The sequence below is a fragment of the Saccopteryx bilineata genome, chromosome 1, assembly GCF_036850765.1.
Source record: "Saccopteryx bilineata isolate mSacBil1 chromosome 1, mSacBil1_pri_phased_curated, whole genome shotgun sequence".
Classification (NCBI taxonomy): domain Eukaryota; kingdom Metazoa; phylum Chordata; class Mammalia; order Chiroptera; family Emballonuridae; genus Saccopteryx; species Saccopteryx bilineata.
In genome coordinates, this window is record NC_089490.1 from 132,704,889 (window position 1) to 132,732,848 (window position 27,960).

At 40.7% G+C, this 27,960-nt stretch overlaps 1 protein-coding gene across 2 annotated transcripts; it reads right to left on the bottom strand.

The window, feature by feature from the left end:
* Positions 1-785: 785 nt before the first annotated feature.
* On the bottom strand, positions 786-27,960 carry BNIP3L (BCL2 interacting protein 3 like). 2 transcript variants are annotated; one of them, XM_066267115.1, is made up of 6 exons: positions 27,776-27,960; positions 18,158-18,341; positions 13,425-13,497; positions 6,102-6,205; positions 5,486-5,635; positions 786-3,508 (listed from the first exon to the last, which is right to left on the bottom strand). In XM_066267115.1, the coding sequence occupies exons 1-6, from the start codon at positions 27,873-27,875 to the stop codon at positions 3,460-3,462; spliced, it is 660 nt and encodes a 219-aa protein (XP_066123212.1). In that variant the 5' UTR covers positions 27,876-27,960; the 3' UTR covers positions 786-3,459. The 2 variants fall into 2 exon arrangements, with proteins under 2 accessions (XP_066123212.1, XP_066123222.1); XM_066267125.1 differs by lacking the exon at positions 27,776-27,960 and adding an exon at positions 27,231-27,341.

Below are 27,960 nucleotides of genomic sequence, written 5' to 3' on the forward strand. Positions count from 1 at the left end.
GCATTGATAAATATTCAGGCTCCCCTCATTCCCCACCATCAGAAAGAGAACACACATGACTTCTTCCTCTTTAAAATCATCTTCTCACCACTGACTTCATTCAGCTCTGGGTCTCACACCTACACACCTATCCAGGCCATCTTTCCCATCCCAAGGGTCACAGCCTAGGACCGGCTCTTTGTCACTTACAGAACTGACTGTTCTTTGCTCCTGGTACCTTCCTTCACGCTTTCATAACTGTGTAAACCCTAAGTCTTCAGCCATTTCCCTGCTTTGAGTAAGCCCTCTAGGCATCCCACTGATCACACACAATGAGGTTCAGCCCCAGAAGGCCATGTACATTTCAATGTGGTTCAACACTGAGTTACGTGTGCAGTTTCCTCTCTACATAGTGTCTTCCAACCATACTGAACTGCACGCTATTTCTGGAATAGACTTCCACATGTTGGTTCCTGCTGTTCCCTTTGCAGGTGTGCTATGCTCATAAGTCCCTCTGCACTTGTCAGGCACTTACTCGCCTTTCAATAAGTCACCTCCTCTGTGAATAATCTGGCATAATAAATGCTCTGAATTCCAGCCACCATCCCATCATACTTCATACATACTTCTCCAACAGCTTATATGTGTGCTGTCTACCTGACAGCAGAAAACTCGGGAAGGCAAGAGTGTTACTCACTTCACAGTGCTTGGCAAGTGCTTCTGTTAGGGCGGGCTCCATGATAAAAATTTTCTCATCTCCTCTAAACTCTCAGGCAACACACACGACAGAAAATGAGATACAGACAGAGAGTTTTGTGAGCTTTAATGGCACAAAATGTTCATAGCTACAAGTTATACATGTATTGTAAACTGTATATAATGATACAAAGTGCTAACTAAATAGATAAAGAATCCATAATCGCTTTGGCTCAGTTAATTCCAATAATTTCAACAACTGGTTCACTTAAAAATTCATCTGCCTGGCTAAGTCTTCAATTTTCATAGTTTGGGAACAGTAAATATTTGTACTGCAATCAAAGGAGCGTGTCACACTTTTTGATGTGCCAGTTTGTGCAGTTTTGCTCTTGACTGTGCTTATAAATATTGTAAGCCAGTTTTCATCAAACTGAAAGGAAATGAAGCCTGCTGTTTCACCTCTAAATTGTAAACAGGTGTAAAGCTTTTTAAACACTAATCTTAAAATGTCAACTATTACTTGCTGGAGTCTGCCTCCCAAGCACAAAATGCTCCTATCTGACATGGACCCGAGCGGCACACAAACACCCCCGTGTCAGGCTATCAACAGACACTTGTGACTTCAGCTCATGCAAAGTCTGCCTGTGACCGTGCAATTTAATGGTCCAAAATTTCACTGGTATTCTTAAGAAAAAGGAGAGAATTAAATTTACTTTCAATATTGAGAAAAAAGCATTATATCCAAGCCCAATCACACTAATGACAGAACTGCTACTGAATTTCAAAAGAGGGCAATGTATATTTTAGCCTGTACAAAGTTGCTCTTATTTCAAGAATAATTTTACTTTTCTCTCCCATGATACCAATTGTAATTCAAAGTATATATTATAGCAGTTTAGTTATTTAGTTCTCTTAGTTTTACCAAACTCTCCAATTTTATTCAGGCTTTTCAAAAATCAGTGGGCCGTCAGGTTTTTGTTCTTCCCAAAGAAATTTAAATATGAACACTTGAAATAAATAGGTTGTAGAAAGCAAATCAAGTGTCACCAAAGTTTAAGAATAAGACAGAAATATGGTATAATAAAAAGATGTACAAAATTATTTAGCATCCCTCGCTAGAAACAAAAACAAGGTGAAATAATTCAGAAAACTATTTTGTATATGTCATCTTTTTCTTAAAGACAGGCAGCTATATTCTTGAAAAGAGAGTCAGAAATTTTTGTTTAATTTGTATGTTATTTTCCACTATAACACTTCAATTTTACAAAACCTGATGTCAGAGAAAAAAAAAGAAAGTTAGTTTCTACAAACTGGCAAACCTGGTTGTCAAAGTGTTTTATTCAAGTCAACTTGATGCACTTTATTTAATGAGTAAGTTGCTAGTTTTAACAATGGTTTTCTAAATATTCAATAGTAACGTCTATACCATAAACAGTAATTATTTATATATAAAACATTTGTGTCATGCTATATGTTCTGAAATCCAATAAATTTATTTGAAATAACTGGTAATCCTGATGCTTTCTTAACAATTTGGTCCTAAAGCTTCACATTTGAGAAACAAACAAACAAGACAGGTATGTCACTGAAGGAAGTGTAGAGTTCTGTAACTTGAGGAGTTGAACATACTGAGAAGATGGCAACATGAGAAAGTGACAGAGCCTGCAGAATCACAGGCATCCCCTGGGGGGGGGGGTCACAGAGTAAACGTGAGATGGGCGGGATCAGAAAAAACAAACACTGTCTTCTCAGAACTGTGTCAAATGTTCCCACAAACCAAGTCTGCTTTTCAAAGTTGCATGAGCGCCCGGAATAACTGAAAAGATTCTCTTTAGAGTCTAGAGGCTTGAGAGTACGTGCTTCCTAAAACAGCACGCCTATACTTATTCCACAAACTGGACCGCATTCCAAAGCCTCTTTTTAGAAAAAACTTTTTTTTTAAATTTTAAGAAAGTCATGAAAAATTTACATGCAGCTAATAAACATAAAAACAGCAAACGCACACACAAAGACCCCCAAAGCAATTTCATATATTTCTAGGCCTGAGACGTTCCTTATTGGAAACAAAAATTCTATGCCATAGAAGACAACATCACGACACACGAGGGTTAAAATCTGATGCGCGTCAGTCCTTCCTGTCCATCCCACCTGCCATCCCAGGGACTGCCTCCTGCAGACAGAGGCGCCTCAGGACACTTCCACAGAGTGGCTCCACAGCTGGTTTCAAATGATTTTTTATTGCCTAGGATATTTTTTTTCTTGTGTCTTTTTTTTTTTTTCTCTTATTTTTTAATAACTATAAATTCAAGCTCAGGGAAGCTTGCCTTTGTCTTGAAAACCAAATGAAATACAAAGCTGTTGTATCATTTTCTAATCTGATCTTGTTTTAAGAGAGAGAGAGATGATAGTTATCTTGCAAGAGTAAAATTTATACCATGGGTGACTCAGGTCTAAGTCTGGTGGTACTAAGAGAGACAAGAGCATTATTGACAACATTATCATTTGCTGGTGGCATTTGCAGAAAAGAAGCCCTTGCAAATTTCTAAACAACAGTAAACTCTGTTAGGAAATTCTAAAGTGTCTTACAGGCCAAAAGGGAAATGAGGTTAGTAAAATGCCTCAACAGAGTTTGAATAAAATACTGGATTTGAGAGTTACTGGAGCTTGGATAAGTAAAAATAGGGTTGTAGATTGGGTCATGCTTACAATGGTCTCAAGTTCAGATAAACTATTGTGACAATACACCACTTCACAGGTCACACGCTTTTCCAAGGCTCCTTTCCTTCAGTAGGTGCTTGCAGAAGGGGTGCTCAGTCGCTTTCCAATATAGATGCTGAAAGGAAACAGAGTGCACCATGTATCATCTGCTCCGACAGTTCCATGCCAGCTCCCACACAGGACGAGCTCGAATGAAAGGTACACTCTTCAGTTCTCACAAAGCGCACAACAGGTCTATGTGCACAGTTCCCTATCACGTTGGGGTCATCACTGACTGACAGCCAGTCAGCAGCCAGTTAAACTGGTTCAGTCTGACTCTGTTCAGCGCACTGGGTAGGACTGGACAGCACAGGGGGAAGCCAGACAGAACAGACCCCTTCAAAGAATAAAGCAGAGCCAACCTCCTTTGGATTAGTCCTCTGTGGTAGACAAAAGTTCTACTTTTTACAGATTGACACTTCAAATACAAAATATAGTTACAGGCCAAATTACAAAGTTGCCAGTGCTTTTAAGAAGGTTCTTAATAGGCCCTGGCCGGTTGGCTCAGTGGTAGAGCGTCGGCCTAGCGTGCGGAGGACCTGGGTTCGATTCCCGGCCAGGGCACACAGGAGAAGCGCCCATTTGCTTCTCCACCCCTCCGCCGCACTTTCCTCTCTGTCTCTCTCTTCCCCTCCCGCAGCCAAGGCTCCATAGGAGCAAAGATGGCCCGGGCGCTGGGGATGGCTCTGTGGCCTCTGCCTCAGGCACTAGAGTGGCTCTGGTCGCAATATGGCGACGCCAAGGATGGGCAGAGCATCGCCCCCTGGTGGGCAGAGCATCGCCCCTGGTGGGCGTGCCGGGTGGATCCCGGTCGGGCGCATGCGGGAGTCTGACTGTCTCCCCGTTTCCAGCTTCAGAAAAATGAAAAAATGAAAAAAAAAAAAAAAAAAAAAAAGAAGGTTCTTAATAGTTTAAGTCTCAAGGATTAAGAGCCTAATACGACTTTTTCATGCAGAGCAAGTATTTTGCCCTTAAATAACATAAGCAGAAGAGAAGATAAGGAAAATAGGAATTAACACCCTCCTCCAGTGTAGTAAACCAAATTTTTAAAATCCGTTTTTCTACGTTTATCTATAACAACAGTTACACTTACAACAACAGCCAGAGAAATAATCTGCATTCATGATAGAAAGAGATACTGCAAGGGACAAAAATCAACCTCTTGAGGGCAAATGAACTGCTGTGCAGTCGATTCTGTAAGAAGAGTTAAACCCTACCCCATCCCCGAACACTCACACACTCCCCTCCTCCACGGATGTCCACCACTTTGATATTTGTTTCTGGCCCTCAAAAGCAGACTGAGCTCAGAGAGACAAAGAGGTGCGTGAGAAAGCCACACACTCGGTTCATGTTCCTGACTATGAACCTCTCCCCCATGTGCTGAGCTCCTTAAAGGGAAACGAAGGGAAGATGTCTCTTTTACTTATTTTATATGCAGAAAGTGACCCACTGGGCATGCTTAAAGAGAATAACAGGTCTTGAAAAAAATTAACAGCTAGTGTTTAACTCCCAAAATATTTCAAAAATATATTTCCTCAATTATACAAATAAAAAAAAGAATTTAAAAGACATGCCTGAAAAATTTATGAATTACAGGTAAATGCAGGACCAAGTTTAGAAGAATACCAATCTCACTCAAGGGTTATACAATAAGATGGTGCATTTGCCCAGGTAGGAAAACATAAGTTCACATCAACCCCCCAATTTACATACTGAACATTACTTTAAAGATTTAAAGAATCTTGAGTCAATTTATAAGCAACAACAAAACCCAAAAAGAAAAATCATAGACAAGCCCACTGAAAAATAATCGCTTAGGAAATGAATATGAGCAACTTATTTTACAAATAAGAAAAAAACCTCTACTATTAAAAATGGTTATTAGTATACCAACAGTGTCCCAACCTTAATAATTTCTTTTAAGCTCACACCCTATTTGCACTAAAACATTCAAAGCAAAACAATCCAGTTTTCAAGTGTACTTCTTACGGCTGGAAATGTAATATGAGGATAAAATGACCGAAGACACAGCTGTGTGTTGAGCGGTACTTACCCCAGCCCCAATGCCAAAACATGGGAAAGGAAGAGAGATGGAATGAACACCTTGAGAAACTCGGCCGAGAAAATACCACCTTTCTTCATGGCCCCACTCTTCCTCATGCTCAAGGAAACAGAACGTTTAGGGTGCCTGAAGTGGAACTCCCTGGGGGAAGAAATTCAGAAACAGGTATCAGAAATGCATCTGTGGCCTGACCAGGCGGTGGCACAGTGGATAGAGTGTCAGACTGGGATGCAGAGGACCCAGGTTCGAGACCCTGAGGTCGCCAGCTTGAGCGTGGGTTCATCTGGTTTGAGCAAAAGCCCACCAGCTTGAACCCAAGGTCACTCGCTCGAGCAAGGGGTTACTCAGTCTGCTGAAGGCCCATGGTCAAGGCACATATGAGAAAGCAATCAATGAACAACTAAGGTGTCACAACGAAAAACTGATGACTGATGCTTCTCATCTCTCTCTGTTCCCGTCTGTCTGTCCCTGTCTATCCCTCTCTCTGACTTTCTCTGTCTCTGTTAAAAAAAAAAAAAAAAGAAATGCATCTGTGAAAGTATCTTGGGACCAGCAGGTTCACTGCACATACATGCACTGTGTCCTCTGAAAACAGGGAAGGACTTACTTCGGGGGAATGTTCTCGGGCCGACTGGACCAGTCCGACACCCAGTCTACACTCTTCTTCAGAGCATCGACTTCTTTCTCTCCTTCCACAGCTTCTTCTTCTGACTGGAGAGAAGAATTCAAACTTTAAAAAAGACTAAAGGGGGCGGTGGGAATGCAGCATAATCAAATATCAAAATAAACTACAGATGTTTTCTCTGAACATATGTACCTTGATTTACCAATGTCACCCCATTAAAATAAAAAAATAAAAAAAGACTAAAAGGAAGACCTACTACAGACAAATCTAGACAGAAAATGCACAAAAATCCTGAGGTTGTATATCAGTCATTTCAATGTAAAAAACATGCTGTTTTGCTGAATAGGCTGACAAAATAATTTAAGATCAAAGTGTTTCATATCTTAAAAAGACCTTGAGTGAGTTTCATTGTTTTTGTATCTAAGCACAGAATATGAATCTGAAACTTTATTTAAAATTAAAATAACTTGACTATAATTTAAAATTAAATTAAACCTCTATTTAAAAAGTGAACCTGAAAAAAGTATATTTGAGGATATGCTAACTAAAAGCATAAAAAATGTTGATGACTGTAAAATCTGGGCGATGTTTGCTTATATGAAGGCCTACTGTAAAAATACCCTCTTTACTTTTGAATGTATTTAAAACTTCAAATTAAAAAGAAAACATATCAAAAAGTACATGCTAACAAAAAGTGATGAGAAAATAAATAACTGGGAGACTTGAGGAAACAAACAGTATTTATTACGCAGGTATCAGGAGACAAGCATGATTCTCACCACTTCCCATGGGCTAACTTTACCCTATAAAAATCCTATAAAAACAAGCCCTTGCTGGTTGGCTCAGTGGTAGAGCGTCAGCCTGGCATGCAGGAGTCCCGGGTTCAATTCCCGGCCAGGGCATACAGGAGAAGCACCCATCTGCTTCTCTACCTCTCCCCCTCTCCTTCCTCTCTGTCTCTCTCTTCCCCTCCAGCAGCCAAGGCTCCATTGGAGCAAAGTTGGCCCTGGAGCTGAGGATGGCTCTGTGGCCTCTGCCTCAGGCGCTAGAGTGGCTCTGGTTGCAACAAAGCAAGGCCCCAGATGGGCAGAGCATCGCCCCCTGGTGGGCATGCCAGGTGGATCCCAGTCGGGCGCATGTGGGAGTCTGTCTGACTGCCTCCCTGTTTCCAACTTCAGAAAAATACAAAAAAAAAAAAAAAACCCTATAAAAACAGAAATTCTCTTGGCCTTGGCTGGTTGGTTCAGTGGTTGAGCATCATCAGGTTAGATGTTCCAGGTTAGATTTCCGTTGAGGGCACAGAGAAGAAGCACCTATCTGCTTCTCCATGGCTACCCCTCTCAATTTTCTCTCTCTCCCTCCTTCTGCAGCCATGGCTCAATTTGAGCAAGTTGGACCTGGGTGCTGAGGCTGGCTCCATGGCCTCTGCCTCAGGTTACTAATAAGAGCTTGGTTGCTGAGCAATGGAGCATCGCCCCAGATGGGCAGAGCATTGGCCCTAATGGGCCTGCCGGTTGGATCCCGGTCGGGGCACAAGGGAGACTCTCTGCCTCCCTGCCTCACTGAATAAACAAACAAAAACAGGAACTCTCATACTCCATGTCACAGACAAGGACACTGAGATGTCCATGAAAGTGCAGCCTGAGGTCCCCTGAAAAGCACGTAGTGGCAGGGCCAGACTTCAACCCAAAGCCCCCAAAGCCCCCTCCCTTCAGCTCTGGGTCTAACTCCCTGGAAGATGGTATTTTTCTAGACAAATTACTATCCAAACATTTCCTGAGGTTTATTCAAAACTACTTAAGGCAAAAGTTTTTTGGAATAAGTTGTTTTATACTGAGTCAGAATTTGACATCTTTCATATCAAATAAATGAAAAAGAAATTTGTTTTCTCTTGAATAATAACCTCAAGTTTCCAGGCCAAGAGCAATGAAATTTTCCAAGAGCTTCTCTTTCAATAGAAGCCACAGGAATGAGACATTCCTAAAAATGACACAACCTTATTTACTCAGTTTTAGAGAATGTGATGCTATGACCTCAAACCAAAAGATCTCAAAGCTAAGAATTGTTTTTGATGTGTTACTTTGTTTGAACAGGATCCATTCTCTGACCAATGATTTCATTCTTTTCAGTAGGTAGTTATGAAATGCAGACCTGACATACACCCATGACTCTTTGACAGGTCTAGTCTCTGGGGAATAGCTGCCCAGGAAACGCAGCTTCTCTAGATATCTCTGGATACAAACAGTCTCTTTTACTATCAAACTCAAAGGAAAACCTCTGTAGGTTCTTGCTACTCTGTTGTATCATTTCTATGTAGTTCACTGGACTTGGCAAACCCCCTGGATGACACAACGCAGCCTTCAGGATTCGGCTTTTTCCGCTGAGTATTGAGGTTACTCGGAATCATGAGTTGGCTCTTTAGATAAATCTAAAAACATCCTCGATCAGAAACAATACATTATTACAATTTATTTATAGATCAATTCGTGTATACACAGTATCTGACCAACACCTTCAACACATTGCAGGTTCTCTCCTTAAGTTTCCAACCTTGGTCTCACGCCTCTCTCTAAAACTGCTCAGTTTTTAGGTTTAAATTTGTGAACACATTCGTATTTCATTTCCAAGAGAATAAAAATATAAGACTTTTTTTCTTTTTTTAAAAAAGCTGATGTAATTTTCTCTCAGTTGAGTGAGATCCCAGATGAGTTCAGAATCAGAATCATGAGCTCTGCAGTCCTCGATTACTACCAGCCCCATATTTCCTTTTATTAATTTTAAATTTACCAGTTTCAGATTTTAAATTGTCTTCCAACTCTGAGAATTCCAGAATGCGGTAAACATGTACTTAGTCTAATTAAATAAGTGTCACGCTTTCTTCCAAATCAATCACTCTCTCTCTTTCTACACCTACAACTACTCCGATCAGCTAGTAAATGATGATCATTTTAGCCTGTCCACCTGTGGAAGGCCCTCACCTTTTCTCCACTTCCGCTGCCATCTGTGGCCTCCCTTGAGTCTCATAGTCCTCTAACCATGGGTAGTATAGCGCACACTGGGGCCCACGGTCAGAGAAACCACACTTTGCGAGAGGAAAAGGGAGGACAACTTCAGTTTCTACCACCCTCAAAAAATGCTCAACACTGTGCTGGCCTCTGTGGTCCCAGAAACACATAGCAAAAATGCCTTCAAGAGACAAGTATGGTCTATTTTCTGCTATAAGCTGAGACTCTTAGGGACTACCATACTGAAAGTATAGTTTGAATGACCTTTTGCCTAAAATGCATGGCTTCCTCAGACCAGCCATGTTTTAGTTCATTCTCAGGACTTTGTGAGTGCTCCTGAAATCGATCCTGTTCACTTACTTATTTTAGTGGAAGGACCAGGGGTCACAGGCTCAGAAAGCCCTGTTTTCGGCCCTGGCCAGTTGGCTCAGCGGTAGAGCGTCGGCCTAGTGTGCGGAGGACCTGGGTTCGATTCCTGGCCAGGGCACACAGGAGAAGCACCCATTTGCTTCTCCACCCCTCCACTGCGCCTTCCTCTCTGTCTCTCTCTTCCCCTCCCGCAGCCAAGGCTCCATTGGAGCAGAGATGGCCCGGGCGCTGGGGATGGCTCTGTGGCCTCTGCCTCAGGCGCTGGAGTGGCTCTGGTCGCAACATGGCGACGCCCGGGATGGGCAGAGCATCGCCCCCTGGTGGGCAGAGCTTCGCCCCTGGTGGGCGTGCCGGGTGGATCCCGGTCGGGCGCATGCGGGAGTCTGTCTCTCCCTGTTTCCAGCTTCAGAAAAATGCAAAAAAAAAAAAAAAAAAAAGCCCTGTTTTCAATCCTGACTCTATCACTCACTTAGCTTTGTAATCTTAGATAAGTAACTTAATTAAGACAAAGCCTCACCTCTCCCATTTATTCATGGGTATAATATCACTTCTTTCCCTGCACTGAGAACATTACAAGTGTGAAAAACTTTAAAAAAAAACCCAAAAAACTAGTACCAATAATATAGCTAATAAATATATTAGTACTTTTCCTTCCTTCCCCTAGAAAAGGCTGAAAATGTCATATTTCTTTTTTTTTTTTAATTTTTTTTTTACTTATTTACTTTTTTAGATTTTTTTTTATTTATTCATTTTTATTAGAGAGAGAGGGGAGAGAGAGAGAGAGAGAGAGAGATAGAGAGAGAACAGGGGAAGGAGCAGGAAGCATCAACTCCCATATGTGCCTTGACCAGGCAAGCCCAGGGTTTTGAACCGGCGACCTCAGCATTCCAGGTCGACGCTTTATCCACTGCGCCACCACAGGTCAGGACGAAAATGTCATATTTCTCATACACACACAAATATTCAGTAAGAGCAAGGACCATAATAGTCTTTTGTTACTGGTTTTTAACTGCTTCCTAACCTTAAACTTGCTTCTCATTCATGAAAATAATCTATCCTCCTAAAACCTACAGTGACTCATTTAAAATGATCATTTCTGCAATTAAAAAAAATTTTTAAAGGCTTTTTGAAAGTTTAAGTAAATTGTATCTATTGATATTTCACTAAGTCTTAATATAAAAGATATAATGCTTTTGATACAGAAGTTAGACTGCTTTTCCAAACATTAACCCTGTTTAAACTGTGACTGTTACTATCACTTGCCAAAGGCTTGACCACTAGTTTTCTTTTAGGTAATTGTTTCTGAATAGGGACCACACTAGCAATGCTACCATAACCTGACACATAGGCCAAAAGCCTTACAATTTCAACTTTAGAAGTCCACTCAAATTCCACTCAAGCTCAAATGAACAGCTGCTACTTACTCCATGAGCCAGGCAGGACAGCACTTATCAAAGTGTTCCTTAAGGTTGTTCAGTAGATTATTACAGAAAAAAAATGTATTGGGTTGGGGAATAAGTTCGTAGCGTTTTTATATTTTATTTTACAACGATGTGTTTGCTGTTTGGCAAAGGGTAAGTATTCATTCGATAAAACTCTTTCTGCTCTACAAAACTATGTTAATTGTATTTTTGAGTTATTTAATTTTTTATTAGTTTTGAGGCTTAGAAATGGAATACCCAGGAGGCAAAAATCAACATTTTCGACACCTGCTCTTCTTTTGCTTTTCATCGAGGTCAAAAAGCTGCCGAAGCAGCCTGGGACATTTGTGACGTGTATGGAGAAGGTGTCATAGGCAAGTCTACAGCACGGAAATGGTTTGCAAAGTTCAAAAATGGCGACTTTGATGTTGATGACACGTGCCGCAGCGCAAGGTCTTCTGAATTCAATGAAGAACTGGGAAATGCTCGAAAAGAATGCCACGGTCAACAAGGAGCTCTACATTGCCCAGCTACACCGTGTGAATGAGGCTATTCAACTGAAAAGACTTGATCGACATGGTCAAACCATACTTCTTCACGACAACGCCAGGCCCCATGTTGCACAAGTCGTCAAAGCTGCACTCCAAGAGCTCGAATGGGAGGTCCTTCAGCATCCGCCGTATTCTCTGGACCTTGCACCGACCGATTACCATCTTTTCCGCTCCTTGTCAAACCATATGAAGGGTGTTACCTTCGATAACAAAGAGGTCCTTAAAAACTGGCTCAACAACTTCTTTGACACCAGACTGGGCGATTTTTGGTGGAACGACATCAACAAATTGGTCGAGATGTGGGAAGAGGTTGTAAACAGCAACGGCGAATATATAATTGATTAACTTATTGATATAATTATTGTTTTTTGTTTAAATAAAAGTCTTCGGTAAAAACGCTACGAACTTATTCCCCAACCCAGTATGTGCAGGGAGAGGGAGGTCTACAGTCCAATAAATAACAGGGAAACACTTGGTTTAAAGAAACAGATTTCTTTATTGCAGGAACTGTCAGAGCCTTTAACACGCACTACCTGCTGTAACAAATGGCGCGGGACAGGGAGGGAGCCCAGGTGCGGCACGATTCTCCTCCTCCCTAACTTCAGAGCTGTCTTATGGAGCCTCCCAGGGAACAAATACCCTCAGCACACATTTTGGAAAACGCTAATCTAGATTTTCAATGTGTCTATACAAAAGGCAGTATGATTGAGGACAGTTTCCTCAGGACAGACTACAGCAAAGAAGAAATTGTGAGCCTTCTGAAAACAAAGAATACTGGTAGATCCCAGATAACATGCAAAATAAAGCAAAGTTTTTGTTAGAATTTAAACATTCACTCAACATATATTCTTCAAGCACCTCAGTACAGGAGAAAAGGACAACGGTTCCTGCCCTCAAGAACTTGCATTCCGACACTTTTAGGTGACCTGACACATCACTAAGTTAAGGGCTGACTGGGAACATTCTAAATCATTAACAAGTAATTACCATAAATATTATAACATAATCCTTTGTAAGTTTCCAATACTATATCCATCTCTATTTCCAACAACATTAACTCCTACTAGACTGCATTGATCTTCATTAACTTAAGGAACCTGTGTAATTAGATCAATTTTATCTTAGCTGCTGCTAAAGCATCTCAAAAAGTCATTGCTTTCATTAGGACACAGAAAAAGTTTTCATACCTGGTTCTACAGCAACCTTTCTTTACTTTTCCTTTTTTTTATTTTAAATTTTATTTATTGATTTTACAGAGGGAGGATGGCGGGAGGGGAGCAAGAAGTACAGTCGCTTCACTTTGGCTATTCATTGCTGCTTGCCACATGTGCCTTGACCAAGCAAGCCTCGGGTTTTGAACTGGCAACCTCAATGTTCGAGGTTGACACTCGATCCACTGTGCCACCACAGGCCAGGCTACAACAACCTTTCTTTTCACAAGACGTGTCTCGCCTGACCTGTGGTGGTACAGTGGATGAGGTGTCAACCTGGAACGCTGAGGTTACCAGGTCGAAGCCCCAGGCCCACCTGGTCAAGGCACAACGAGAAGCAACTACTATAGGAGTTGATACTTCCTTCTCCCCTTAATTTCTCTCTCTGTCCCCTCTCTCTAAAATGAATAAATAGTCTTTAAAAATAAATAAATAAATACAACGTATCTCAGTTTTCTATTTATAAACTCAAGAAACTAGCCAGGAATACTAAAATGATACATCCTTCATATTCAGGAATTTTCCAGTTCTTTCAGGGTCATACTTCTCCTACTTCTCAGTTGTAAAGGAGTACAACAAGGATATATCACACTAAGTGAATTCCAAAATCAGAAACCAAAGAACTTAAAAACAGCTTCAAACTATTTTAAAATTTTTTCCTATTTGGTAATATATTTTAGCCATACTTAGAGGCTTGCTTTTTCCCTAGTTTATTGTAAACCAGAAAAACAAGGACACACGCACACACCTGAGAGCTATGGTCCCTGCTGGTGTGCATCTCCACATCAAACATGATTTGCCCATCTTCTTGTGGGGAAGGGCTAGAAGAAAAAGAATTTAGCCGTTAGTTTCCATTATCATTTTGTCAAATTAGCCTCTAGTGAAAATTAGAAAATTAAGTTATAGTAATATGGTTGAAAAACATCAAATCAGAAATATACCACAATCTCATAAAAGAAAAATAAAATTGAGCACTTCCAAAATGTCCTGGAATTTTTCAGTGGTGATGAATTTCTTCACAATAACTTTGCAAAGGAAACGCTGTTACCTACAGATGCAAAACTGCCACATTCTATTTTTAGAATAGAATTCTATTTTCCAATAAAGGAAAAAGGATCTTTAAATTCAGAAACCTCATTTGGGGTTCTTTGTCTCAAAGTTCTTCCATCATTAAATAATTCATCACTAGCAGTTCTAAAGTCTGAAGCAGTTTTCAAAGACTCATTTAAAAGGTCTTCAAGGTAAAAAATTTCCATAACACTATTAGATTCTCTTGTCATTTTCATTCTCATTCACTCATGAATCTACAGTGAAATTTTCCAAAGTCTACATCATGTGTAATATCACAACAGACTGACCACAAAAGCAGATGACTATCCAGCGGTTTTCTATTAAACTACATAATAAAGAGATTTGTGAAAATGTAAAACAGTGCCTCTAGTCCTAACATTTTTTGTTTAAGGAAAAGTTATTTTCCATTTAAAAAATTTAGTTACATTAAAATATAATGGTTTATTATTGCTGAATGAATACAGATTTTTAAATTTTCTCAAGTTTTAATTTCTAATATAGTCAGTACCAAAATATATAACCCACATAAATAAAAGCTCCCTCAGATCCATAATAATTTTTAGAAGTGTAAAGAAGCACAGAGACCCAAAAGTTTGAGAACCACTTTTTAGTTATTTCAGAAATATTTGCTTTGAGATATTTCATTGAATTAGGTAAGCTTATACACAGACACACACATACTTATATATGAATAATCTTCAATGAATTAATTTATATATACATATACAAATATATAACCTTTAATGAAAAACATAAAATATAGTCCCAGAACTACAAAAACACAGATAAGTTTTTAGATAAAAACACATGATCATGAAGTGTACTTGATATAATGAATGACCACAATGTGCTATGTTCTATTCCTAACTTTATCAATGATTCCTTGTATCATTCCACAGTAAGTCTCTAGGTCTTTCGCTACATACCTTGCCCCCCCAAATCTAAATTCAAGTAGGGATAAAAATTCTCCAGGGCTTAACTTGCTCAAAGGAGTAGACATTAAAACTATTAAATTTACCATGAGCATGTGTACAATGTTAAGATATACACACACTGTGAGACTGATTCAAAACAAGTAAGACCACCAGAAATATATCAGATTGATTAAGCCTAAGAGCCCTAGACTATTATAGTTGTCACAGGAAATTCGTAAATGAAGTCAGGAAAAGAGAAAAGCTGTTTCTGCCTCAGACAGACATATTCATGCACTTAGAAACTTTTAGTTCTGAACTAGAACTCTCGGGGACCAAGCAGAGCAAGGCGCTCTCGTCCTCGGTTTATGGCCACTATGTTCATAACCTAGGCTCACAACCAAAGATCAGGGTTAGGGGCAGCTTACACAGCCACAGCCAGGCCAAGGCAGTGGTCTGAGCACATCTGGACTTGGACAGAAGCACCCTTCTACTCTACCCTCTTATTCCCTGTTGGTGTCCAACTCGCTCAGGGAAGACTAAACATGTCCCTGCTAAACTGCTTATGACTCTTTCACAATTTGGAATGCACTGCAGCTTCAACCTGGGCTCATGTTAGGACTGGCTAGGGAGATTTTCAAATATCCCCACATTTCCACCCTCCTGACAACAGAGTGAGAACCTCCAGGGATGGGGTCTATACAATGGTAGTTTTGAAAGCTCCCTGGGTGAGTAGAGGGTATAGGCTGGGAAGTCCTACAACAGGTGGAACACAAGGAGAACACGCTGGGATTATATTGTAACAACCACCACAGTGACAAAACGGTATCCATGGAATAATTCTAAAAATGCAAGTATACATAAATTAACTTTGGGACTAATATCCAACAATCTTAAAACTTTTCTACATATAAGAAATACTTCTTAACCACTTCAAATATAACATGCATGACAATTCAAATGACGTGATTTTGATGATTCTTTAAATGTTCAAGTGTGTTAGATATCCCAGGACTAGAAGCTGGAGGTCTAGGCCTCCCCTGACAGGCGGCCAGTAACCCAGGGCAGGAAGGTACAGAGCTGAGGGGCAGAGAAGGATCAGAAGCATTCGCCACACCTCTCTACACAGGTTTACAAACCCAACTGATACAAGATCATGAAGGGGAATTCATATTTGATCACAAGTGTAACTGCAACCATAAATGAAAGATGACCAAAAAGGCAAGCCGCTGACCTTTTCTCTGCTCAATGACAGCATCAAGTGAACAATAGGTAAAGAAACACACTGGTTCCAATGATCAAGGGTCACATACTTAATGTACAGTAAAAGCCTATCAGCAGGGCCTTAGTAAGCAGTAAACTTCAGAACCCCATCTGGGAGTCTCAGATATGAATGTAATGCATTATATTTTATTTTTTGTGCTATGTTTTACTGTGCTTTGCTTTACTACACTTTATGAATGTTGCATTTTACACAAACTGAAGACAAGATCCTCCAGCAGCAAAGTGATGACGACTTGCTTTATTGAAATACCATAAAGCTTGCCTGACCTGTGGTGGCGCAGTGGATAAAGCGTCAATCTGGAAACCCTGAGGTTGCTGGTTCAAAACCCTGGCTTGCCTGGTCAAGGCACATATGGGAGTTGATGCTTCCTGCTCCTCCCCCTTCTCTCTCTCTCTCTCCCCCCTCCTCTCTAAAATGAATAAAAAAAAAAAAATTAAAAAAACAACAACACATGTATAGCCTGACCTGTGATGGCGCAGTGGATAAAATGTCAACCTGGAACCCTGAGGTTGCCGGTTCGAAACCCTGGGCTTGCCCGGTCAAGGCACATATGGGAGTTGATGCTTTCTGCTCCTCCCCCTCCCCTTCTCTCTCTCTCTTTCTCTCTCTCTCCCCCCCTCTCTAAAATGAATAAATAAAATTAAAAAAAAAATTTTAGAATGTCTGAAATACCATAAAGCTTCACTACAGCGGTCTGGAAACAAACCCACAGTATCTCCGAGGTCTGCCTGCATCACATCAACTTCGTTCTAAGAAACAAGCTAATGCTGTTGCAACTGGAATCAGAGGCAAGCTGCTCAAAAAAAGAGCTGTCTGTTCTGCTCACGACCAGAACCATTCCAGGCTCTCAAAAAGCACAGGATAAGTCAGAGATGAGACAGGGTGGTGGCTGGGTGCTCACTATGCCACTGAGACAGTGAGCCAGTCCTCTGCTGCCCTGGTTACATCAGTGGGTCATAAGACACACGGGAACTTCAAAAATTTAACTCTGTTTTCTCCTTTTTATACCCTATCTGTAATTAATACTGTGTGCCACACACACAATTTTTACAAAGTACAAAAATATTCAGAAGAAAATCTGTAATTCCATCACCTGGAGATAATTGCTGTTTACATTTTTAAATATTTCCCTAATCTTTCCCCAGGACATTTGCATTTTCTACATGGCTGATATCAGTTAACTCTTAACCAGAAGATACTAGCACCTGTAATGGTACCAGTATGTCGCTGAATATATAGTCCCTCTGAAAAAAAAGAGATGCTTATACTGAAAAATAAACTAACAGTTAAGTGTCATTCTACCCATACATACCTCTATATTTTTACTGCTCCCCCATAAGCAGTCCTTAATCAGTGGAATTGGTTTCTCTAACTCAAATAGAGAAAAATGAGGTCTGAAATAAAACTTCCTCTGAGGAAACAGAACAGCCTTCAAAATTAACTATACAGACCTTGGCTTGTGCTTCCACCATGCAAATACTACTCTAACTTGAATTAACTTGCAGTGCCTATGACACCAACATTTCCTGAGTGTCTGCAACATGCCAGCACCATGACTGTGAGAGTACAAAGGAGATGGAACCTGAGCCGGCCTTCTGGAGTCTCAGAACCTAGAAGGGAGGGCAGATATACACAGATAACTATACTCAAGGCAGAATGTGATCTGTGAAACAGGGACACAAAGGACAACAGAAAACAGGAGAAAGGTTAGCTCTATGAGTAAACACTTATGCCACTGACTTTATTTTTTTAGAGAGACAGAGAGAAAAGGAGAGAGATGAGAAGTATCAACTTGTAGTTGTGGCACTTTGGTTATTCACTGATTACTTTTTATATGTGCCTTTGCAGGGCTCCAGCAAAACCAGTGACCCCTTGCTCAAGCCAGCAGCCTTGGGGTTTCAAACCTGGGTTCTCCGCATCCCAGGTTGATGTTCTTATCCACTGCACCACCACCTGGTCAGGTACCATTGACTTTTAAACTGATAAATATCTAAAAATGATACAATCTGATAAGGAAATGGATTTAATCTGGGGGAGAAGAGTAGGCATGCAAGTGCTTGTCAATCAGCAGTCTGACTTAAATACACATGCTGTAGTAAGTCAAGTGTCACATTTTGTGCAATGAAGATGGAAGCCATTTATTTTTTCTACTGGGAATTAACCTTGTGACCCCACCTGTTTACTGCATTCTACCAAAACGTGGATCTCACTTACCTGTCACAGTGAGAACTGCCTCTTGAACTACTTTGTCCGGATTCATGTTGTGCATCCAAAAGAATCTTCTCCATGTCTCCATTGTGGATGGAGGAGGAGGAAGGGACATGTTCCAGCCCCCCGTTCTTCCCATTGCCATGATCATTGCCATTGCTGCTGTTCATGGGTAGCTCCACCCAGGAACCTGTTGGACAGGTCAGATAACTTAACCACAGTAGAACTGGAATCATCATGTGCACACAGATGCGAGTACAGTGAATTCAGATAAGAAGTCTTACTCCCCTCACACCAAATGCAAAATGTATTCTGAAGAAGACAAACAAGGAGCAGTCAAGTTTAAAACTCGTATCTAATTCTGTCCCTGAAGGAGCTCACACAATCAACCGACTGAGAAGAAGCTAGAACTCTGAAACCACTCTTAGAAAATATGTCGTTCAGCCAATTTTCTCTCTGGTTAAAGCTTAGATTATAAACAAAAAATACTTTACTGAAAACTTTTAAGTTGTTTTTCAAAAATAAAAAAGGTACTTTCTATCTAGACTGGCTATTTACCATTAATATTTTAGTTACATATATATTCCATAGTCACCTATTTAGTTGTATTTTTTCCACAAAAGAAATAAAGATAGGAGTTAACTTCATCAAGGCCATCTAATTAGTTAACAACTATATCTTAATGAGCATAAACACTAAGAAGCTCCCAGAGAAGAAATTTAAATGTAATCAAAAACATCTCAATTTGTACACGACCTGAAGTGTAAAATTACTGCGCTGGCTCTGGACTGAATCAGGGGTTAGTGCTAAAGTCTGAAAAGAGTCGTACCTCTACCCACACACTCGTTTCTTCCTTTTTTTTACACCTCTCTATTTTTTCTTTCCTCTATGCACTAAACATACCTTGTGAACTTGTCTTTGGTCTCTTCTCTCCCCCGAGTTCCTACTTTCTAGGGTTTTCATTAATAAGCCTTGCTGGTTTGTGGGGACAAAGAACTGCGTATCTGTTTACCAGCCACACTGAAGTTTTCCCAGGGAACAAAGGGGGTGGGGCCACAGGAAAGGGGCTAAGGTCTGGTAAGGTTGATAGGTCTTAAAATTACTTACTGGCTCAATGAGTTTCCTGAACACATGAAGGTGCTCTAATTTTAAGAACTGGCAACAGTGGCCAATAAGCCAACTTCACAACAAGGGATAGTAATATACATTTTTTCACAATTTCCATTCCTTACAATAAATCTTGTTTTAGAAAAATGTCACCACGCAGGTTGTTGGGCCACTCCTCTGAAACCCCAGCAAAAATGTTAAGAGTTTGTGGGAAAACAGTATTCCATCAGGAAATCCGAATAACACCTGTTTGGATATCTGATTCTACCTCTTCCTATCTGACTTTCTGACTTTGAGTTTCCTCATATGTAAAACAGAAACGATAACATAGTACTTACCTCCCAGGGCTGCTATGAGGATTAAAATAGGAACATAGGTAAAGCAGATGCTCAGTTACACACTAGTTAAAAGAATTTATATTTGTAAAGTACTTAAAACATTACTTGCTAAATAAAAACTGGAGTTACCCTTTCCTTCCTTTCCCTCTGAGGCAGTCCTGGTGCTGTCAGAGTCTCATAATCACCACCAATTCTTTGGGACTACACTGCCAAACAACAGAGTCATACAACATCTCTGTGGTCTCCTTCTATATACACACACAAAAATGGACTCACTAGATAGAACTCAACATGGGTTAACAAATTCAACTAGCAAAGCTAAGACAGATCTAACACTGAAGGTAATTTAACTAAATACAATACTTAAGAGTGCTTCTGGACTGTATAAGAAATATGCTAAAAGCATGCTTAAATTTAGAGTTCTACAAAATATTTCAACGAAAAAAGAGAGGCAGAGAGAGGTACTATATATACCCATGTATAAGATGCACATTTTTCCAAAAAATTTGGGGTCTAAAAACTGGGTGTGTCTTATACAGTGGTTGTAGAAGTTTTTACTTGTGTTTTCTGCTTTTTTGCACTTGTTTTTGTGCTCATTGTTGAAGACTGACTAGTCATCAGACAGAGATGAAGACAAAGCTAATGGATGGGAGTTTTGACAGTGATGAGGAGTTGTATGAATTTCATGATGAATAAAACTTCAGTTTAATAACTTTATGTAATTTTTTTTTCAAATTTCAGGTCCCAAAATTAAGGTGCATCTTATGCATTGGGAGCATCTTATACATGGGGAAGTATGGTATATGATAAACTGTGGGGGGTTTTTCTGCTCATGCTGTTTCTGGAATTTTCAAACTTATTCTATTTTTAAATGTTTATTTTATTGATTTTTAGAGAGAAAAAGGAAGAGGGCAGGAGAGGGACAGGAACATCTGTATGTGCCTTGACCAAGAATCAAACCAACAACCTCTGTGCTTCAGGACGACGCTCTAACTGACTGAGCTATTTGGCCAGGGCTCACACTTATTTTAAACCAATAGGACCAGTTCTTATACAGAAGCCCAATGTGTAAAATAAACAAAAACAAAGAAAAGGCTGGAGCTGATCAGGCAGAAGCAGAACCGTGGAACATAACAAGGAGTCCCCAATGGGTCTGTGGAAGCCAATGTTCCCTAAAACACAATTAATGTTCACCTGAAGTAGCTGATCAAAGAGAAAAAAAAGGTTTTAAGGACATCAGGTTTTCTGGACCTTACTTTTCTGAAGAATTTCCATACCAATACCTAAACTCTATTTCCTGCATTAAAAATATGTAAGCAATCATCATCTAGGAACTTAGAAGACACACCTAGATGAGCTTAGTAAAAGTGATCTCAATAATTGTCTTGGCCCTGGCCGGTTGGCTCAGCGGTAGAGCGTCGGCCTAGCGTGCAGAGGACCCGGGTTCGATTCCCGGCCAGGGCACACAGGAGAAGCGCCCATTTGCTTCTCCACCCCTCCGCCGCGCTTTCCTCTCTGTCTCTCTCTTCCCCTCCCGCAGCCAAGGCTCCATTGGAGCAAAGATGGCCGGGGCGCTGGGGATGGCTCTGTGGCCTCTGCCTCAGGCGCTAGAGTGGCTCTGGTAGCAACCTTGCGACACCCAGGATGGGCAGAGCATCGCCCCCTGGTCGGCAGAGCGTCGCCCCTGGTGGGCGTGCCGGGTGGATCCCGGTCGGGCGCATGCGGGAGTCTGTCTGACTGTCTCTCCCTGTTTCCAGCTTCAGAAAAAAAAAAAAAATCGTCTTAACACTCAGCATAACTGAAGGCGTTTCTACTTAAAGCAGATAATATTTATTTGAATATATGATACAGTGGTTCAGAGCACAGACGGAAGCTAGACTCCCACTCCATCACGTACAGCTGCTCACCCCAGGCTTGTCAGTTTTCTCACTGTAAAATAGGGATAATAACTATATCTACATCATAGTATCATTAAGAGGATGAAATGAATAAAACACATTAAAAAAATAGGAAAGGCTGCCCTGACCAGACGGTTCAATTAGTTAGAGCACAGTCCTGAAGTGTGGCGGTCGCCGGTTTAGGCCCTGGTCAGGGGACACACAGGAACAGATGGATGTTCTGTCTCTTCCCCTTCTTTTCTCTCTAAACTCAATAAATTAAAAATTTTTTTTCTTAAATAGGAACTGTTATTAGTACATGGTAAGTGCTAAGTGTTAGCTATTATTATTATTATACTTTTTTAAATTTTTCCTACAAATAAAGTGATATAATTTTCTAAGTTTTTTTTAAACGTTTATTTATTGATTTTAGCAAGAGATCAAGGGAGAAAGATAGGAATCAATCTGTTCCTGTATGTGCCCTGACTGGGAATCGAACAGACAACCTGTGTACTCTGGGATGATGCTCTAACCAACCAAACTGTCTAGCCAGGGCTGAAGTGATATAATTATTAAAATTCCTATTTTGGGGCCCAGGCTAGTTGGCTCAGTGGATAAAGCATCAGCCTAGCGTGTGGATGTCCAGGGTTCAATCCCTGGTCAGGGCACACATGAGAAGCAACTATCTACTTTTCTTCCTCTCCCCCTCCCCCTTCTCTCCCTCTTCCCCTCCTGCTACCAGTGGCTCTATTGGTTCAATTGTTGGCCCTAGGCACTGATGATAGCTCAGTTGGTCTGAAGCCGTGTTAGCCTCAGGTGCTGAGGAGAGCTCAGTTGACTTGATCATTGGCCCTAGAGTGGGGGGTTGCAGGTTGGATCCCAGTCAGGCACATGTGGGAGTCTGTCTCACTATCTCCCATCTTCTCAATTAAAAAAAAAAAATCCTAATTTTGTTTTGTATACTAAATACTCCTTTTTTTTACTTTTTAAAATTTAGAAATTTAATAGGGTGACAATATACCCTTATCTTTTAAAGAACATTTGTTACAAAATTTTTTTTTGTGTGTGACAGAGACAGAGAGAGGGTCAGACAGGGATAGACAGGAAGGGAGATGAAAAGCATCAATTCTTCATTGCGGCATCTTAGTTGTTCATCAACCGCCTTCTCATATGTGCCTTGACGAGGGGTGGGGGTGGGGGTGGGGGCTACAGCAGACTGAGTGACCCCTTGCTCAAGCCAGCGAATTTGGGCTCAAGCTAGTGAGCCTTGCTCAAACCAGATGAGCCCCCGCTCAAGCCGGCGACCCTGGGGTTTCAAACCTGGGTCCTCCATGTCCCAGTCCCAAGCTCTATCCATTGCATCACCGCCTGGTCAGGCACAAAAATATTTCCTGAAAATGCATGCATAGAGTAAAAATGACCTCTCCTCCCACTCTCACAATTCTATCTTAAAGGAAGCCACTTTTAAAACATTCATATGTAAACTTCCAGAGTTTTATAAACATAGAATCATACTATACGTATTTTTCTGTAAGTAGCATTTCTTACCTAACAACTTGCAGATGTCTTTTGATGTCAATATATATATTGCCTTACTTCGTTTTTTTAAACATCTGCTTTGCATCACATCATTATGATAAAGTATGGTTTATCCATTATCCAAAATGGTAACGGTTAATCATTACCCAAACTATTATTTCTAATACTGTTATTAAAATCAAGGCTTCAATGGAGGATAATTTGGCAATATGTATTAAGGGCCTTAAAAAGGCAGATTTCCTTTAACTCAATAATTGCCTTCCAGAAATATCATCTATGGGGGGAAAAACAGTACTACAGAGAAAGTTATGCACAGAGATATTCATTAAGAGGCTACATATTAGCTTTATCTTTTGAGAAAAATGGGGGAATGGCAAACTTATCTTTCTCAATAGATGAACTACACATGCCTTTTTCTCATCACCTAGTTTATTCCTGATTTATAGCTCAGAATTTTTCTTTGAATTTTATTTAGAAAATTAACAGAGTGATATTGATCAATAAGAGTACACAGGTTTCAGGTAAACATTTCTATAGCATTTGAACTGTTGATTATGCTGTATACTCATCACCCAAAGTCAAATTATTTTGTCACCTTATATCTGTCCCTCTTTACACACTTTACCCCACACCCTTCCCATGCCCCTCCACCACTTCCCCTTCCTCCACATCCCCTTCCCCTGGTAACCACTTCACTTTTATCTATGACCAAGAGTCTCAGTTTTATATCCTACCTATGTGTGAAATCATATAGTTCTTAGCTTTTTATGATTTACTACTTATTTCACTCAGTACAATGTTATCAAGTTCCATCCACATTATCATAAATGTCACTGAATTTCTTGATGTTTGAACTCTACCAATCCCTACTAAGTCCCTTTTTACTTGGAAGAGAAACAAAGGCAAGATGTGAGAATTGTGCTTTCCAAGCAATAAAAGTAGGAAAAAAAATCTGAGTGAATTCTCTTACTAATAAGCTTTAAAATGAAAAACTGCAGGCTCTATTAAATTAAAAGTATATTTACAAGTTGAAAATGCCAGACGGTATATATACATAATACATTCTTTTCTAGTTTAAGTTCTTGAGAATTGCTGAGATTCAAAGAAGCATGCTTCTATATTCTCAGTATAGTACATGTCGTGAAGACTGGTACAGCTATTGTGATTACACTCGTGACTATATGCTGTATACACTCTTTATAATTTTATAATCACCGGTTCAAACCTCTTGTAAGGGGAGTGGGAGAGTCAAGGGATGAGGGAGAGGGGAGAGAGGAAGAAGAATACTAAATACTTACTTTCCCCCATGTTCAGTCTGACCCTAAGCAGGGTGACACATTTCATTATGTCTTATCCCCTTTCCTTAAAACCTTTATTTTATATCAATTACCTGATGCTAGAATCCAGGCCACTAACAGTCACTGACATTCTTTTTTCTTTTAAGAATTAAAAAAAAGAAATTATTTATTGATTTTGGCGACAGAGGAAAGGAAAAAGAGACAAACAGGAATACTGAACTCTTCCAGTATGTGCCATGATCGGGGATCGAACTACCAACCTATGTGCTTTGGGACAATGTTCTGAATAACCAAGCTATCCAGCCAGGGAAACCAATGACATTCTTAGGAAAATAAAAGTTGGTCTTTTTGCACAAGTAAGTACTTACACACTAGTTACTTATGTATTCAAAACAGTATTATGAGACAGTGAAGTTTCACATATCATAGCCTTAAAAGCCATGCAATACTGGGAAAGCAAGAACATTATGGTTGAAGATGTTTAAAAAGAAAAAGAAAAAGAAAAAGAAAAAGGGCTGTACTTCCTACATTAATAACAAGAATTATACTACTATCTTGATTTTCATTATATTATCTATTGATTTTTGACATAAATGTCCTATACAAATATTAAGTCCTATACAAAAATTTCTTAAGAATAAAACTAGAAATTGAAAAATATCTTTTTAACTTTGAAAGCAGTTGAGATTTCTGTCCATTAATTGGTCATGAAAGTGAACAGTTCCCCCTATGATGGTAAACTTAAAAAAAAAAATCAGACAGCAGTGGCACAGTGGATAGAGCATCGGACTGGGACATGGAAGACCCATGTTCGAAACCCTGAGGTTGCTGGCTTGAGAGCAGGCTCAACCCCCTTGAGTATGGGGTCGCTGGCTTGAGCAAGCCCCCCCACCCCCACCCAAGGCGCATAGGAGAAGGCCCGATGAACAACTAAGGTGTTGCAACAAAGAATTGATGCTTCTCATCTGTCTCCCTTCCTGTCTGTCTGTCCCTCTCCCTGTCTCTGTCACAAAAAAGGGAAAGATTTAATTATTCCATATATTTCCATAATTTGCTATTAAAACACTGCTTTAACCCATGAACTAAGGATAAAATATCAAGCCAGAAATAATCTGTACCATGAGTTCATCTCCTGTTTCCCATAGTTGTGCAACTTGAACAAAAAACTTCAATTTATCAGCAATTCGGACAGTACGTATTAGATGCCCGAATAAATTGTTTTGCCCAGTGCCACTCCTCCCCAAAAATCACTTGAAGTAATCAATAAGGCTTCTTGTTTTGCTCAGTCCAGTGTTGTATAATGAGCTAAAAAACCGAGTAAAAGGCAAGAGGGGAGTAATTAAATACAGGCACTATCTGAAAGCTCACCCTACCCCAAATGAAATACTTTCTATCCAGGAGATTTCCCAAAGCAACATTTTGATAGGGCCCACAGGCTGATTGTTCTTCCACTTCTTCAGAGCTAATGTAAATGAAGCAGCAACTGCTCTGCTAACATAATCAAGTATCTCACAGGTTTGTCAGACACAGAGATAAACAATCACAAAGAGCTCAACCCCATTTTTTTGGTTAAATAACTGGTCAAAGAAAAATTACAATTCCTTGCTTTCTGTGAAATCATGTATATATACTAACCAAATAGCTAAAGTAAAGGTATCGTTGAGAAAGTACTGAGCACAATTAAGAAACAGATACTAAAAAAGAGGTGAATAGGCAGGTCACCTCTGTACTATAGGTGGGATAACATCCTGAGAGAATAAGAAACACATGATTCTGGGCCACTGAAAAGAAGTGTACTGAAAGTAGCACTCAGTGCGATGAGAGTAAAAACCTCAGCTCCAGGTCCTAGTCGAACATGGGCTTGGACAACACACTTGACTCTAGATCTCTTTCTTTACTGGTAAATACAGTGACAGTTATCTCTCCAGTCTCTTCTCAACAGTTTATAAAGTATATGATCATCTAACCACTATGCTGTACACCTGAAACTAACACAAAATAATATTAAATGCAAACAGTAATTGAAAAATAAAATAAAAAATCGCTTCCTATTCTAAAAGCCCATGTTTCTAAAAGACTATTTACATGGGTAAATACTTTTAAAATGCGTATTAACATATAAAGCGAGTAACACTTAGAGACACATACGTTAACCCTAATTTACTGGGGGAAATAATGTCTTACATTCTAGATCAGAACAGTTAGAAGTTTTAAAAAGTCAACACTTAAGGAATTTATGCATGAAAAGATGGAGCAGCAGCTACAAGCAATGAAAACATCTTCATATACTCAAATTATATTCTCATCTTGTGAGGCCAGAAACTCTTCCCCCAAATACATAACTTTTAGGTCCATATCTTACGAAAGATACTGCAATGCTTCTAAACGTCTTTTAAGCATCCAAGTGATTTTTAAACGATTTCATCTGGCCGTATGTTAACTATCCCAACCACCTCTTTCATGACAGGAATTACAGAAGGATTAGGCAAAAACCTTTCCAAGGCTCTAAGCTTTAAAGACATCTGGGAATAACTTTAGGACAAGATGTCTGAGCACCAGAATGTTACGAAAAGCAATTGTATGTAGTTGATCGTAAATTAACACTGCCATTAACTTTCCACCGCCGTTGTGTATAAACTTGTTTTTAATCCCGTTTCTGAAAATTCATTGCTCCAGACTCTGTGATTTGTGCAATCCTGTATGTTTCAAGAGGGTGTTTGTTCATAAACAGCTTTACAGGGCACACAAGCCCATCGGTGGAAAAAAGAATCACTTGAGCAACTCTGAAACGTCTCAAAACAACAACAAAAAAAGGAGCATAGTTCCCCTCCACACACACACGATACAAGTAACCACTAAATTACCAAATGATTTTCCTAATCAGCCTGTGGTAACAAAAGAACGCAACCATAGGGCTCACCTTCTGAGCCCCGGAGAGAGGCCGACCCAGTCGGGCCAGGTCCAACCCCATGGCACACCGCAGCTCCCGTCGGTCCCGCGGCCGCTCCGTCCCCATGGCCCTTTCCTCTCGGCCAGCATCCATCCCCTGGTGTCCCCGCTGCACGTTCCCATCCCTGCCCACGTCCCCCCACTGTAGCTCGTTTCGCCCACCTCCCGGCGCTCCAAAGCCCTCCTAGCCCCGACAGGCCGCTCTCAGGGTCCCCCTACAGGTGGGACCGGCTGTGCTCCTTCTCTTCCCATCCACCAGCCCTCCCGAACAGCGAACTCAGGCAGCCCCCGACCCAAGACCCCAGGACGGAGAGGAAGACCGGTCTAGAGGAAGACAGAGCACCTCATCCTGACAGGTGACGGAAGCTGTCAGTCAGCTGCCCATCTTCGCCTGGACCAATGGGTTGCCTTCTCCTCCCGCCTCCCCCACCCCCGAGCGCACGGAGCTGGCCGCGGCGGCCGGAGCAGCTCTTCCTCCTCAATCTCCTTCACCCCGGCCACCCGCCCGGCACTCACTGTTGAGGCCGGCTGGCGGGGGCAAGGGCTGTTCCCCTTCTTCACAGTTGTTGTTGTTGTTGTGCAAGGGTGGCGGCTGCTCTACTAAATGAGACGACATGGTCGGGCGGCTGGAAAAGCTGTGGCCGCAGCGGAACTGGCTCCGAGTCTCAGACAGCAACACAACAAGCCGAGTCCCCCGCCCC